At 48.0% G+C, this 17,009-nt stretch overlaps 1 protein-coding gene across 1 annotated transcript in view; it reads right to left on the reverse strand.

Annotated features, from left to right (window-relative positions):
• LOC119956729 (little elongation complex subunit 2-like) overlaps positions 1-17,009 on the reverse strand; it is a 54,102-nt gene that overhangs the window by 16,452 nt on the left and 20,641 nt on the right. The window contains exons 3-5 of the mRNA XM_038784065.1: positions 10,012-10,096; positions 7,308-7,358; positions 3,784-4,045 (exon numbers count right to left, since the gene is read on the reverse strand). Of these exons, the coding sequence (XP_038639993.1) occupies positions 3,784-4,045; positions 7,308-7,358; positions 10,012-10,096 (398 nt within the window). The remainder of the gene's footprint in view (positions 1-3,783; positions 4,046-7,307; positions 7,359-10,011; positions 10,097-17,009) is intronic.

Below are 17,009 nucleotides of genomic sequence, written 5' to 3' on the forward strand. Positions count from 1 at the left end.
GCCAGCAGCACGGTTCGATTCCCGTACCAGCCTCCCCGGACAGGCGCTGGAATGTGGCGACTAGGGGCTTTTCACAGTAACTTAATTGAAGCCTACTCGTGACAATAAGCGATTTTCATATTTCATTTTCATGAGGGCAGTACAGTTGCTGTGGTTTATAGGAATTTCAGCAAAGTCTTTGGCAAGGCCCCACATGGGAGACTGATAACAAAGGTAAAAGCACATGAGAGCCAGGGTAATGTGGCAACTTGGATACAAAAGGAGACAGGGAGGTTATTTGGTCCTTGTCCTCATGTCTCTCCAGGACCTCCCAGTGCCATTCAGGGCTCACTGCCTTTTAAACAGCTCAGCCATGTCTCCGTGTCGCAAGCATTATGTGATTGTGGTGAGATGTTATCAGGTTTACTGCAGCACCAAACCCAGGCTCAGTAATGGCAGTGATTGTCAGGGCCGGCTCACTGGACAATTCACCCTGCTTGTCTGGGCCGAGTGGGAGCTAACGCTGGCCAGGACTGCGAAGGAGACAAAACTCAGCCAGAGAGTGAGTTAGACATTCTGAATTCTCCCTCAGTGTACCCGTACAGGCGCAGGAGTGTGGCAACTAGGAGATTTTCACAGTAACTTCAATGCAGTGTTCACCATCAGTGTGGAGTTTGCACATTCTCCCCATCTCAGCAGGGTCTCACCCCCACAACCCCAAAAAAAAGATGTGCAGGATAGGTGGATTGAACACACAATAAATCACCCCTTAACTGGACAAAAAGAATTGGGCAAGCTAAATTAATTTTAAAAACGTCATTGCAGTGTTGATGTAAGCCTACTTGTGACACTAATAAACATTATTATTATTATTGATCAGTATTCAGTGATCTGACTGGAAAAGTACGTCTGTGAAACCTCCCAAACGAATCGGCTTTCTGAACCCTCCATCTCACCACTCAGAACCGGGGTGGGAATCTCAGTATACTGTCAGCACGGGGGCGGTGGAGGAGGGCATCTCAGTCAAGCGGGAGCTTTCCAATTGCGAGGAGGATTATTTCAGAGTCTGGTGCATGGGTTTTATTTCAGTGCAGGGTGTACAGCGAGGTGTACAGTTGGGGGAGGGGGACAGTTCAGAGGCATTTGAGTGTGTGGGTGCTTCAGTGGAAGGTATACAGCGAGGAAAAGGTATTTCAGTGTTAGCGCACGAGAGAGCTGGAGAGCGCGCGCGAGAGCTGGAGAGCACGCGCGAGAGAGCTGGAGAGCGCACGCGAGAGAGCTGGAGAGCGCACGCGAGAGAGCTGGAGAGCGCGCGCGAGAGCTGGAGAGCGCGCGCGAGAGCTGGAGAGCACGCGCGAGAGAGCTGGAGAGCACGCGCGAGAGAGCTGGAGAGCGCACGCGAGAGCTGGAGAGCGCGCGCGAGAGCTGGAGAGCACGCGCGAGAGAGCTGGAGAGCGCACGCGAGAGAGCTGGAGAGCGCACGCGAGAGAGCTGGAGAGCGCACGCGAGAGAGCTGGAGAGCGCGCGCGAGAGCTGGAGAGCACGCGCGAGAGAGCTGGAGAGCGCGCGCGAGAGAGCTGGAGAGCGCACGCGAGAGAGCTGGAGAGCGCACGCGAGAGAGCTGGAGAGCGCACGCGAGAGAGCTGGAGAGCGCACGCGAGAGAGCTGGAGAGCACGCGAGAGAGCTGGAGAGCGCACGCGAGAGAGCTGGAGAGCGCACGCGAGAGAGCTGGAGAGCGCACGCGAGAGAGCTGGAGAGCGCACGCGAGAGAACTGGAGAGCGCAAGCGAGAGAGCTGGAGAGCGCACGCGAGAGAGCTGGAGAGCGCACGCGAGAGAGCTGGAGAGCGCACGCGAGAGAGCTGGAGAGCGCACGCGAGAGAGCTGGAGAGCACGCGAGAGAGCTGGAGAGCGCACGCGAGAGAGCTGGAGAGCGCACGCGAGAGAACTGGAGAGCGCAAGGGAGAGCTGGAGAGCGCGCGCGAGAGAGCTGGAGAGCGCGCGAGAGAGCTGGAGAGCGCACGCGAGAGAGCTGGAGAGCGCACGCGAGAGAGCTGGAGAGCGCGCGCGAGAGAGCTGGAGAGCGCAAGGGAGAGCTGGAGAGCGCAAGGGAGAGCTGGAGAGCGCAAGGGAGAGCTGGAGAGCGCGCGCGAGAGAGCTGGAGAGCGCACGCGAGAGAACTGGAGAGCGCACGCGAGAGAGCTAGAGAGCGCGCGCGAGAGAACTGGAGAGCGCAAGGGAGAGCTGGAGAGCGCAAGGGAGAGCTGGAGAGCGCACGCGAGGGAACTGGAGAGCACAAGGGAGAGCTGGAGAGCGCACGCGAGAGAACTGGAGAGCACAAGGGAGAGCTGGAGAGCGCGCGCGAGAGAGCATACTTCAGATCGTAAATATAAATGTCATTTGAGAAAAACCTGGCAAAACTGGGCTGCAGTTTCCTCTTTGTTGATTTTGTTCTTTGGGGACAGGAACGGATTCCTACTGGACAGACCAGGGTTAACTTGCTAAAATGAATTTTCTTCAATATCTGTCATTGACTTAACATTGTGGATTAGAGTGACTGAAAATGGCTGTGTGGGGTTGGGGTGAAATATTTAGATAAGTACGGTGCTCTTTCCAAAGGCTGGTGCAGGCTCAATGGGCCGAATGGCCTCCTTCTGCACTGTGGATTCTATGATCAGGGAGGGAGCACGAGGAAATGGGCTAGTTGAGGAAGATAATGGAGATGTTCACCCAGTAAGAAAGGAAATTGAGCAGGGCTGGCGAACGGGTGGCCGATCCACTCTTGGCACTATGCCCCCTCACCGAGGATGGTATTACTCCATTTGCGGTGGCACCTATTCTCACAGTCTGATGCACAAGAATTGCACTTGGGGGTGAAGTGCGCACATTAGCACGCCAGGCACCTGGAGGCTCAGGCCGTGAAAATGTACCTGGCACCATTTCGACCAGATGGGAGGTTGACGGGCTGGAGGGAGAGAGTTTGGAATTGGAATTGTCTGTATTATGCATTAACAGAAAGAATGACAAAAACGAAAGACCAATCGTGCAAAAAATTTTGGAGAAATCTCTTTGCACAGGGTGGGGAGAATGTGGAACTCGCTGGTTGATGCATTTAAGGGGAGTCTTGTTACACGTACTAGGGAGAATAATAGGGTTGGATGAAGATGGAATTCGAGTGGGATGAGGCTCAAGTGTAACTTAAGTAGGTCGTGGACTTGGCTCACTACACTGTGCTCCGAGAGGTGATAATAAATGATAATAAACTGCCCACGTTGGGCAAATAGAAACACTAATAATAGTAAAAGAATGACGGATTTTTGTTCTTAAACACAACTTTAAAATAAACAGAATGTTACTTGGACGCACCAGTACCCAGAGCACCTGTGAAAGTTAGAAACTTTATATTGCAGGTCTTACACTCGTGTGCAGATTAGTGTCTCATAGCCCTTTATTCAGTAACCTTGGACCCTTTCTCCTAGTTGGAGGAGAGTTCTGCCACTTACATCTGTCAACACACCAGACAGAGAGCATTAAGGTGTGCTGAGGATCTGAATCCCCAAAGACTAAGGAGATTACAAGTTCCTACACACCATGTCTTAACCAGAGTTGTCGCCCCACCTGTAGTAACTGCCGCAAGATACAGAACACACTGGCTGCAAAGCATCAAAGTGTTGCATCAACAATTCTCAGAACAATGACAGTCAGGAATGCTACATTCATCTGAAAAAAAAATCCTTTCCCAGGTTTGCAAGCTACGAGTGTTGGAACTTGGCCAACAGGGTGAGAAGCTGATAGACAGACAAACCTTTTGATTTTGAAGATCATCCGAAGACATGGGAGGAAAGGTGCAGGGGACTCGGCTGTGGTGGATGTGGTAAGGCAGCAAGACGTTGGGGTCCAGGGGCACCCAGGGCACTGAGAGAGTAGATGGGGTGGGAGGCAGTGTGCTGTGCGCGGCGTGAAGGTTGTAGGCTGCTCTGGTGAACTTTCCCCCTTGCACGTTGCGATAGATGGTCATGGACGAGTCTCCTGAGGAATGACTCAAGAGGTACCTGCCCTCCGATAAACTAGGGTTTAAAGAAAGAATGAATCAGTACCAACAATAAAAACTCAGCCAGTCTCACTCTTCTGTATAGAAAACACAACTTAGTTTGTATTAATTCACAGATTAAGCATCAAGATCCAATGTTTTACTGCATCATTCACTGTGGTGACATGGTGGCAAAGCGGGTGAGCACTGCTGCCTCACAGAGCCAGGGACAGGGGTTTGATTCTGACCTCGGGTGACTCCCCGTGTCTGCGTGGGTTTCCTCCGGGTGCTCTGGTTTCCTCCGACCGTCCGAAGCTGTGCAGGTTAGGTGGATTGGCCATGACGTAGGGATACGGGGATAGGGCAGGGGAGTGGGCCGAGGTGGGGTGTTCTTTCAGAGGGTTGGTGGCCTCCCTCCCAACCTCCTTCAGCTTTCTGGCCCCTGGTCAGGACTGGTCTCTCCAAGTTGCAGGGAAGGGCTGGTTTAGCACAGTGGGCTAATTAGTTGGCTTGCAATGCAGAACAGGGCAGCAGCGCGGGTTCAATTCTCGTACCGGTCTCCCGTAACAGGTGCCAGAATGTGGCGACTGGGGGCTTTTCACAGTAGCTTCATTGAAGACTACTTGTGACCATAAACGATTATCATCGAGGGCCTGCCACTGAGTGGTCAGTGAAGGTTGGGAATGGGGTCAAGTTGCCCTGAATGGCTGCTGCTCGAAAATGGGTGAAGTTACTGTGATCCCAAACAAAGGGAAACACTTCCAGTCGATACGCAAAAAACGGCAACATTTAAATCACAGCCGAAAGTTTAATTTTTATTCAAATCTTGAAGTGACCTACAGCCCACTGCAGCTAAAGAGTTTCCCCCAAATTGAGATACAAGTCCCAGGCCAGACAATTTCTCATAGAATTTACAGTGCAGAAGGAAGCCATTCGGCCCATCGAGTCTGCACTGGCTCTTGGAAAGAGCATCCTATCCAAGCCCACACCTCCACCCTATCCCCATAACCCAGTAACCCCACACAACACTAACGGCAATTTTGGACACTAAGGGCAATTTAACAGTCTGCGATTAGAAGTTTTAATGCTCGTCATTGTGTGAAGACCAACACTCTGAAAGTGTGGTCTCCGAGGTTTAATCCCTAGTGGATCTGTCCATTGTGTCACTGTTTAAACGACATATCCAACACCACACTCAGTTACCAGTAATACTGGGAGCATGATTAGTTCAACAGATATGGTTAAGTGTCTGTTGCCAAACTGGGAATTGATACAAACAATCCCACTGAAAGAAATGAAGCCATAATGATATCTCTTGATCTGGAGAATTAGTATTGTTACTTGAGTAGAAAGGAAAGCTTGTGGTTTTATATGTGACTTTTCAGTATATTCACACCCAGGGCCAATAGAATCCCTGTAGTGCAGAAGGAGGCCATTCAAAGAACAAAGAAAATTACAGCACAGGAACAGGCCCTTCGGCCCTCCCATTCTTCCATTGAGTCTGAAAGAAAACCATACCCAGGCCCTATCCCCATAAACGGGCAGCACGGTAGCATTGTGGATAGCACAATCGCTTCACAGCTCCAGGGTCCCAGGTTCGATTCCCGGCTGGGTCACTGTCTGTGCGGAGTCTGTACGTCCTCCCCTTGTGTGCGTGGGTTTCCTCCGGGTGCTCCGGTTTCCTCCCACAGTCCAAAGATGTGCAGGTTAGGTGGATTGGCCATGATAAATTGCCCTTAGTGTTGGGTGGGGTTCCTGGGTTATGGGGATAGGGTGGAGGTGTGGGCTTGGGTAGGGTGCTCTTCCCAAGAGCCGGTGCACACTCGATGGGCCGAATGGCCCCCTTCTGCACTGTAAATTCTATGTTTCTGAATGAGAGTGAATAGACATGGGGAGAACGTGCAGACTCCACACAGACATCTTTGCAGTCACAGTTATTTTATCCTTAAAAATTGATTTTCTTTTATGCTAACTGCTCCAGTAACATGTCGCAATGATGATTAAGTCACCCATTTTGTGCAGAGCACACAGAGTTAGCAAGAGGAAAGCAGAGAGATGTATCTGCAATGACTGTAAAAGGTCAGGCTTTATAGTGGTGCTATTCGGCCAGCGGGGAATCGAACCTGGGATCCCGGCACTGTGAAGCCACAGTGCTATCCACTTAGCTGCCCAAAGCACGGAGGAATAGATTAATGAATTACTTGGATTGGCCTAGAGCCTGTGCTTGCGGATAATGGATCTGGTCATCCAGAGGCAAACTGTAGAATTATTTGGACGGATGTCTCCCACAGACTAGGTGCACTGTCTGTGTGGAGTCTGCGCGTTCTCCCCATGTCTGTGTGGGTTTCCTCCTGGTGCTCGGTTTTCTCCCACAGTCCAAATCGGGATCTACGATCCCCAAACAAACTGTTCATTGCACCTAACACGGACACATGGCGTTGTTCAGTTAGTAGGAGGATATACAGTTTTCGAACAACAGGGAACTATAGCAACGACACACAACATGTGATAATCGTCACTGATTCACAGCAACTTCCCGAAGCGTATCTTTATTACACTGGATGCCAGGGTAACCGCCAGAGTCTGAGATTTGTAATTTCACAATGCAGTTGCCTGGTTTTTCGATTGCCTCAGCTTCCTTTTTCTTTGTAAAATGGCAATTTGTTTCATCAACTTTGATTCATTGTTTCTGAGTGCCATTAATAACTTCTCATTGCAAATACATCGCCCTGCTTTCCTCTTGCTAACTTTGTGCGCTCTGCACAAAATGGGTGACTAAATCATCATTGCGACATGTTACTGTAACAATTAGCAGAAAAGGATATCAATTTTTAAGCATAAAATAACTGAGAATGCAAAGATGCAGAATGGCTATTTTTCAGGATAACAGCTCAGATAAAGTATAAATTCCTGCTTTTTTAATGCCATTCCTGTCCCTGTTTTAACTAACTTTCTCAAGTTTTACAATGAGTTGGTAAGGGTATTGCAGTTAATGGATAAATGTGGCGTACAGGCTGATACAGGCTTTACAGACAAGCTAGAGCCCACGGAATACAAGGGACAGAAGCAGCAACATCGATTTGAAACTGGTAGGAAACAGAATACTGGTGAATGATTTATTTTGGGCTGGAGGGAGATACAGAGTGGGATATAGAATCATCGAATTCCCACAGAGGCCATTCGGCCCATCGGGTCTGCCTTTCAGTAACAAATCACACAGGAAGAGCATAAGCAACTAAACGCTGCCCTCGTCACAGCAACGATCACATCCCATGAAAGTGTTAAAAAAAATGACTCACCTCAAAACTCTCTTCAGTATATGGTGCAAGATATTCAGCGAGTTCAAGGGGCTGGTGAATAAAAGGAGAGTGAACACAGTGAAAACCACAATTTGAACAGAGATGGGAAACTGGAATCAACTGTGCTGTAAACCCGTTTGTCAAATCAGTGATGCTATTCGGTCAGAACAACACAAAGCACATCTCTGTACCTCCACCAGCTCCTACAACCCCCTATCTCTGTAGCCTCCTCCAACCCTCCCTATCTCTGTAACCTCTTCCAGCCCCTCACAATCTTATCTCTGCAGCTTCCTCCAACCCTCCCTATCTCTGTAACCTCTTCCAGCCCCTCACAACCCTAGCTCTGTATGCTCCACTAGCTCCTACAGCTCTCATCACCACCCCCAGCTCCTACAACCCTCCCCATCTCTGTAATACCCTCCAACGCCTACGCCCTATCTCTCTAACCTCCTCTAGCCCCTACAAGCCTCTCAGAGAAGAGGCAATTACAAACATAGGGAGAGGTGGGGTCAGAGAGGAACTTAAACATGAATGAGAATTTGCAATTTGCGTCATTAGAAGTTAAAGATCCAAAGTAGGTCAATTGGCACACGGGATATTCCGTGGATAGAGGCTGCATCATTTTTTGTGGATGAAAGATGATTCACCAGCCAGGATCGCGCAAGAATAATCCAAGGTGAAGATGACAAAATGTGAACTGGGATTCAGCAGCAGATGGCCACAGGCAGGGGTGAAGGTAGGGATAAAGGTAGGGATAAAGGCAGGGGCAAAGGTAGGGATAAAGGCAGGGGCGAAGGTAGGGGTGAAGGTAGGGATGAAGGCAGGGACGAAGGTAGGGGTGAAGGTAGGGACGAAGGCAGGGACGAAGGCAGGGACAAAGGTAGGGACGAAGGTAGGGACGAAAGCGGGGCGAAGGCAGGGACGAAGGCAGGGGCGCAGGCAGGGGCGAAGGTAGGGACGAAGGCAGGGGCGAAGGCGTACTACTTTGTGGATGATAGGCGGAATATGGAGTTGAAGTCCAGGTCAGCAGAAATGCAGAGGTTGAACCATTCTGCTTTAGCCCGAGACGATTGGAACGCACATGGATGGGGAAGAGTGGGGATGATGATGGATCACTGGGTGGGTGCAAAGGTGACGGTGCAGACGTCGTCAACAGGTGCTCTGGCGTTGGATTCACCATAATGACACCAGAGCCTTAAATTACAAAGAATGTTTGAATGAACTTAGCTTGCATCTCCTTGGGATTTGAAGATTGAGGAGTCATCTGGCTGAGGTCATGGAGTTTTACAGCCCAGCAAAAGGCCCTTTGGCCCATCCTGTCCATGCTGGTTAAAATGCACCAAGGATTAGTTAGGGTCAATATAGTGAGGCCATTTCCTCTGATAGGGGAAATCAAGGATGAGGGAATATAATTTTAACATTCAGGCCATCCAGGAGTGAAATCAGGAAGCACGTTGGACACAAAGGGGAGCGGAAATCAATGACTGAAGACTGAAATCAATAGGCATTTAGTTGGGTGTAGAGATATAGTGCAAAGGTTGACAAATGGAAAACACAGATCAACCGTGATCTAATTGAATGTTAGGGCAGGCTTGAGGAGCAGGAGTGGCCCCTCCCTGTTCCCAACTGGAGAATGTAAAAATAGAAACGCGAATCACTCTGAGCTCGGCAACAGAGGCAAGGCACTGATGGAGAACACTTAAGGAGCACAGGATCAGGAGTAGGCCATTCAGCCCCTCGAGCCTGCTCCGCCATTCAATGAGATTATGGCTGATCTGTGGCCTAACTAGATATTCCCGCCTTTGGCCCATATCCCATCATACCTTTGCTTAACAAAATATCTATCTCAGATTTAAAATTAACTGATCTAACATAACTGCAGTTTGTGGGAGAGAATTCCACCCTTTGAGTGAAGAAGTTCTTTCTAAACATCTCTCCTGAATGGTCTAGCCTAATTTTTAGACTCTGCCCCCGAGTTTTAGAATCTCCAACAAGTGGAGACAGTTCATCTTCATCTATCCTGTATTTTCCTGTGGATATCTTGAAGACTTCGACCAGATCACCCCATAACCTTCTAAATTCTAGAGGAAACGGGCCTAATTTGTATGATGCTTTATTCCAGATGTTAAACAGTTGCAAAGAAACCAAGAACAACAACAGAAATTTGCAATTCTATAGAATCATAGAATTTATAGTGAAGAAGGAGGCCATTCAGCCCATCGAGTCTGCACTGGCCCTTAGATAGAGCACCCCAACCTAAGCCCACACCTCCATCCTATCCCCGTAACCCCGACTAACCTTTTTTGGACACAAATGGCAATTTAGCATGGCCAATCCACCTCACTTGCACATCTTTGGACTGTGGGAGGAAACCGGAGCACCCGGAGGAAACCCACGCAGACACGGGGAGAACGTGCAGACTCCGCACAGACAGTGACCCAGCAGGGAATTGAACCTGGGACCCTGGCGCTGTGAAGCCACAGTGCTAACCACTTGTGCTATCGTGCTGCCCTAATAGCACACTGTAAAAAGCATACCACATCATGATCCCAGTCACAGAGAATGTCATCTCACTTAGCGTAAGGCTGTCTTGGTGCACTTGTGAGGGGGCTGAAACCTGGGCTTAAATCGGGAGCCAGCGGGAGGGATGAGCGTGGATTTGGAAAGCAACAACTAAACACATGAATACCATGTCGTCACTTACTTGAACGACCCAAACCTTTCTGCGACTGACAATGCTGGAAACTGATCAACCAGAGTCAGCTTTGACGTGAAGACATCAACGTGTCCTGCCAATTGAAAAAACAATGGGAAGATGTCAGAAAACACAACTACAACAGGACATCCAAGGGTCAGCTAGAGATTTCCCAGAATTGAGTCTCTCTGGTTGGAGTCAGCAAACCTTAACTCGGAAATGAGGGAAAGAATGTCTCAGGGAGGCCGAAAGAGTTTACAGCCAATTATTATGGAAGTACAGTTGCTGTAATACAACAACATAAGGACTAGGAGCAGGAGGCCATTCAGCCGCTTGAGCCGACTCCACCATTCATTATGACCATGGCTAATCTCCTCTCGGTCTCAATTCCACTTTCCTGCCCGTTCTCCAAAACCATTCAAGCCATTTCCAATTAAAAATCTGTCCATCTCTTCCTTAAATTTACTCACTGTCCCGACGTCCACTGCACTCTGGGGGAGTAAATTCAAATGATTCATGACCCTTTGAGAGAAGTAATTTCCCCTCATCTCGGTTTTAAATCTGCGACCCCTTATACTATGACCTCTCGTTCCAGATAATAATAATCTTTTATTGTCACAAGTATGAAGTTACTGTGAAAAGCCCCTAGTCGCCACATTCGGGGAGGCCTGAACCCACGCTGCTGGCCTTGTTCTGCATTACAAACCAGCTGTCTAGCCCACTGAGCTAAACCAGCCCATACAAGGTTGCCCCACAAGAGGAAGCATCCGCTCTATGTCTACTCTGTCAATACTTTTTATCATCTTATTTACCTCAATTAGTTCTCATTCTGCTAAACTCTGGAGTGTTTAGGCCTAAACTGCTCAATCTCTCTCCAGGCGAAAATGGGAGTCCATTTTGTGAAGTGTCATTTCCTTCGTTTTCCCTCTCAAATTAATTTCTCTTTCAGAAAACCAGAATCTGCCACGACCCCAAGCAACTGATTTAACTAAATATATGAGTTAATAAAAAATATTTTAAAATTCTTTGATATGTTTAATAGTGGACACTTGGGTTCCATTTGGTTAGTAAAGCTGGAAAGGGGTTTATTGCAAAAAGTAAGCATTTTAATCAGCGTCGAGGTCACTGTCTGTGAATATACAGAATCGTTGGCAGAAACACATAAGCAGATACAGAAACAGCAGACGACACAAAGGTTGGTGGAATTGCGGATAGCGATGAGGACTGTCAGAGGATACAGCAGGATTTCGATCGTTTGGAGACTTGGGTGGAGAGATGGCAGATGGAGTTTAATCCGGGCAAATGTGAGGTAATGCATTTTGGAAGGTCTAATGCAGGTAGGGAATATACAGTGAATGGTAGAACCCTCAAGAGTATTGACAGTCAGAGAGATCTAAGTGTACAAGTCCACAAGTCACTGAAAGGGGCAACACAGGTGGAGAAGGTAGTCAAGAAGGCATAGGGCATGCTTGCCTTCATTGGCCGGGGCATTGAGTCTAAAAATTGGCAAGTCATGTTGCAGCTGTATAGAACCTTAGTTAGGCCACACTTGGAGTATAGTGCTTAATTCTGGTCGCCATACTACCAGAAGGATATGGAGGCTTTAGAGAGGGTGCAGAAGAGATTTACCAGGATGTTGCCTGGTATGGAGGGCATTAGCTATGAGGAGAGATTGAATAAACTCGGTTTGTTCTCATTGGAAGGACAGCGGTTGAGGGGCGACCTGATTGGTCTACAAAATTGAGGGGCATAGACAGAGTGGATCAGAGGCTTTTTCCCAGGGTAGACGTGTCAATTACAAGGGGCACAGGTTTAAGGTGCGAGGGGCAAGGTTTAGAGATGTACGAGGCAAGTTTTTTTACATAGATGATAGTGGGTGCCTGGAACTCGCTGCCGGAGGAAGTGGTGGAAGCAGGGACAATAATCACATTTAAGGGACATCTTGACAAATAAATGAATAGGATGGGAATAGAGGGATACGGACCCCGGAAGAAGATTTTAGTTTAGACAGGCAGCATGGTCGGCGCAGGCTTGGAGGGCCGGAGGGCCTGTTCCTGTGCTGTACTTTTCTTTGTTCTTTTGTTCTTTGTAGAGAAGTTAAGTGTCTTGGCACATTAAAAAAACTCAAAATCTTTTAAAATGTGCCTCTTGGTGTCCATGCCTTCAAAAGTTGGAACGTAACTTTTGGAAGCTCCTCGAGAGCCCACAACATGAAGCTCCCAATGAGGAATTGGGCAGAGAGCCTTCCCATAGTGTGATGTCTATAACTAGCACTAGACATCACGGAAACACAACTGGCGCTTAAAACTGTGCAATCATTTGTGTGGTTTAACCAGTTTTGAGCAAAGCAGATTCAGCAAATTATTGCAGCACAGAAGGAGACCATTCAACCTATCGTATACATGCCAGCTCACTGCTAGTCCCACATTCCCCTGCCCTTGGAGCATGCAATGTTATTCACTTCAGGTCCTTATTCAACTCCTTTTTGAAAGCCATGATTGAATCTGCCTCCCCTGCACTCTCAGGTGGTACACTCGATCTGAACTGCTCATTTCTCCTCATGGCGCTTCTTTGGGATTCCCCAACCGTGTTCACTGTTCACGACCCATCCACGAATGGGAACAGTTGCTCTATCCATGCTTCTAGGTCCCTCATGATTTTTGAAACCTCATCAAATCTAATGTAACCCATCTAAATTGGAAGTGGCTAATTTCAATGGAATTTAGCCAGGGCAAAACAGAACCAAAGACTGACAGGAAGAAATATAATGGAAGAATGGGTGATTTGCAAGGAAGAGGGGCATTGGGTACAGGTCAGGCACACTCCAACAAAGGCAAAAGCTGAGGGAATCAAAGCCAGGGCTCTTTTTTAAAATAAATTTAGAGTGCCCAACTTTTTTTCCCAATTAAGGGGCAATTTAGTGTGGCCAATCCACCTAACCAGCACATCTTTTGGGTTGTGGGGGTGAGACCCACGCAGATCACCTTTTGCTCCATTATACACAAGAATTCGAAGCAGTAGATCCAAGCCGGCCTCAACTCCTTTCCTGTGCCATTTCCTCATAGCCCTCTATTCCTCAATGCATCAAATATTTATCCACCTTCACTTCAAATACTTCTAATGATCCAGCCTCCGGGGCAGAGAATTCCAGAGATTCATCACCCCCTCGCGAGGAGAAATTTCTACGCCTCTGTTTTCAATGACCAGCCCTTTATCTTGTGGCTATGGCTCCTTGTTGGAGTCTCTCTCACTAGTGGAAACATCTCTCCAACTATCCTGTCAGCCCCCTCAGCACCTTGTTCGTTTGAATAAAGTCACCCCTCTGATAAACTCAAGGGAATACAGATCCACCCTATTTAGTGCCTCATGATTGGACAAACCCTCTCATCCCCAGGAAATAGCCTGATGAATCTCCTTTGGACTGTCTCCAATGTTACTATGTCCTTTTTTAGGTAAGGGGACCAAAACTGCACGCACTATTCCAGGTGAGGCCTCACCAACACCCTCAGGTTTCTCCTTTGGTTAGAGGTTATGTTGGAGAAGTGCTCTTCTTGGAGCAAAGGAGATTGAGGGGAGATTTGACAGGTGCACAAGATTTTATGATAGATTTTACACAAGGCAGACAAGGGGAAAATGCTCCCACCAGTTGATGGCACAAGGACCAGGGGGTTTAAGTTTCTCGGACAGATTCAGGGAGCGTGTGAGGAGGAACTTGCTTGCGCCATTGAGTGGTGATGATTGGAGCCCACTACCCAGGAAGGTGGTGGAATAGAAACGACCAACGATTTTCAGAGGAAACTGCAAGGCATCTGAAGCAAAAATCTTTCAGGAATACAATGAGGGAACGGACTGACTAAAAAAATGTTTAGAAAACCTGTAATTATTTTTCTTTTTAAGAATGGTTGAAAAGGTCTTTTAAGAGTTTGCTTCAATTATTAAGGGATCAACTGTCATTTTCTTGGGACGGCTTGGCAGCACAGTAGTTAGCACTGCTGCCTCACAGCACCAGGGACCTGGGTTCAATTCCAGCCTTGGGTGATTGTCTGTGTGGAGTTTGCAATTTCCTCCGGGTGCTTTGGTTTCCTTCTACAGTTCAAAGATGTGCAGGTTAGGTAGATTGGCCATGGTAAATTGCCCTTTAGTGCCCACGGATGCATGTGTTAGGTGGGGTTACGGGATAGGGTGGGGGAGTAGACCTTGGTAGGGGGCTCTGAGAGGGTCGGTGCAGACTCGATGGATCAAATGGCCTCCTTCTGCACTGTAGGGACCTGGCAACCCTTGACATGGGAGCCACACCATCAGGACAAACGTTAAGATCCAAAAGCCATGTGGCCAGACACAGGGAAGACAAACAAAGAAGCTACTGCTGTAAAGAGAGGAGCTGGAGGGCAGACACAGGTGCAGGAGCTCTTGGAGGCATTGTGCGAGCTGGCTAAAAGATCTAAAACCTGGACGGCTGTGTGACTAGCTCAAAGACGTGAAGGAGCTAGGTGTTTTGCCAGAGGTGACCAAACTGTTAACCAGCTTGTTATTAGTTGGTTGTAAAGGAATTCTGGAGAGCTACGCCAGACTGTCATGACACATGAAAAGGGAGGATTTGTAGATGCCTCGCTGATCATATTCGTGAAGCCTGGGGCTGGAGAGTGAAACTGTTGCCAGATAGGACTCCTGAGCTACTCTGTGTGAATGCAGGATAGCATATTGTGGAACTGTGTAGCTACATAATGATATACATGCTGAAGGGGAATGCTACTGGTTGTCTAAGGCGTATCTTTGTTGCATCGACTTTTTGAAGTGAAACTTAGCATTTCTTTATTTGAAGTATCATTTGTAATTCCAGTTTAATTTGTATTCGTTCTGGTTGGTAAAAGTTACAAAACGATGAAATCTCGTTTGCAATTTCTTCATTTGGATGTCATTACTTTGGTTTATGGGGTCCTTAACTTTAAACATTTCACTGTTGGGGTTTTCTATGTTGATCAGGTTCCACTGTCCATTTTGGCAATGGGATCCACATCTTAAAAACCACAGAGCAAATTGGTTGCAAACGGATTCCCAAGGTGCATTCCTCAGCCACTCGGGTCAGATTACACAGATAGGCACAATGATGGGATGTTCATGCATCAAAAAAAAAGGAAATGATGATCTGGTTTAGCAGTTGCAGAAGTTCAGTCACACCCTGGTGAAGTAACTCACTGGCAGACTGCCAAGAGCTAAGTTAAGAAAAATCAAAAAACTCTTGTCACAGATGCTAAAGTTGCAACGGCAACAGTTTAGAAGCTCAGGAACTTGCTTTGATTATTCTCGCAGTCACTCCAATCGCGGCAGCCTGAACTGTCCGTGTTTATGGATTTGGGATTGAAAGATAGCAAATAATCTTAACTATTTTTGTGTTCAGGACTGGGTATTCCAATCCTGCGCACATCTGCCTCTTCCAGCATTTTGCACAAAAGCTGAGACGGAGCCAGGCGGCACGGTGGCACAGTGGTTAGCAATGATGCTGCACAGCGCTCGGATTTGATTCTCGGCTTGGGTCACTGTCTGTGCGGAGTCTGCACGTTCCCCCAGTGTCTGCGTGGGTTTCCTCCGGGTGCTCCGGTTTCCTCCCACAAGTCCCGAAAGACGTGCTTGTTAGGCGAATTGGACATTCCTAATTCTCCCTCAATGTACCCAAACAGGCGCCGGAATGTGGCGACTAGGGGATTTTCACAGTAACTTCATTGCAGTGTTAATGTAAGCCTACTTGTGACACTAATAATAAATCTTTGAGCTGCTGTATTTCACAGTGGATGAAGGCAAAAGCAAATTGTGAGTAAATTCAACTTGCTGAAACAATAACAGGCTGCCTTCACATGACAACATACTGAGCACATTTTAGTTATCTATCTTGGTTGAAACAAAATAACTCCCAACTGCATATCATCAGTCCAGCCAAAAGCCTGCTTAAACCCAAATTCCTGCCTTTGCTCATCCCAATTGTCTGCCTGGCATCGAGATCAGTAAGGCATCAGAGACTTCAAAAATACATAGAACATAAGAGTGCAGAAGGAAGCCATTCGGCCCATCGAGTGTGCACCGACCCACTTAAGCCATCACTTCCACCCTATCCCCGTAACCCAATACCTCCCCGTAACCTTTTGTTTTGGACACTAAGGGCAATTTAGCTTGGCCAATCCACCTAACCTGCACTTCTTTGGACTGTGGGAGGAAACCGGAGCACCCGGAGGAAACCCACGCAGACACGGGGAGGACGTGCAGACTCCGCACAGTGACCCAGCGGGGAATCGAACCTGGGACCCTGGCGCTGTGAAGCCATGGTGCTAGCCACTTGTGCTACCGTGCAGTCATTTACAAAGAATTGTCATAACATTCATAAACACAGAAAAATAGTTACCCATGATGACCTGGCTGGTAACACACTCTTTTTCTCTCCTCATAACAATCGTCAGAAGTCAACAGCCCAGATCTCCTGGTCTCTGGATTATCAGAGACTCAACATACAACCAAAGCATTAAGTCCTGCGGAAGTCCCGGCGCACTGACCTTCTTGGGAATTGTCCAGGGAGACTTAACATCCAGAGGGAATTCTCCTTCTCCCCGAGTCGTTTCACAAATGTCTCTGACTCAGAGTTAGTTTGGGAGACTGTGGACTGTTCCGACTTGCTTACCTGAATAGTTGGCAGGGAAACGTCAGGCAGAAAAATCCTAATCTAACTCTGGGTAAGCACAGAACTGACTCTCCCCCTCGACTCCCATCCCCGACCACTCCACCAGACCAAACACGATTGCCCTGCTGACCAGACCAGCTGTTGTCGGCTGCAAAGAGTCATAGATAGGATGCAGAGCTGGGCTGAGAAGTGGCAGATGAAGTTTAACCCTGAAAAGTGTGAGGTTGTCCATTTTGGAAGGACAAATATGAATGCGGAATACAGGGTTAACGGTAGGGTTCTTGGCATTGTGGAAGAGCAGAGAGATCCTGGGGTTGATGCTCACAGATCTTTGAAAGTT

Source organism: Scyliorhinus canicula, chromosome 24, assembly GCF_902713615.1.
Source record: "Scyliorhinus canicula chromosome 24, sScyCan1.1, whole genome shotgun sequence".
Classification (NCBI taxonomy): Eukaryota; Metazoa; Chordata; class Chondrichthyes; order Carcharhiniformes; family Scyliorhinidae; genus Scyliorhinus; species Scyliorhinus canicula.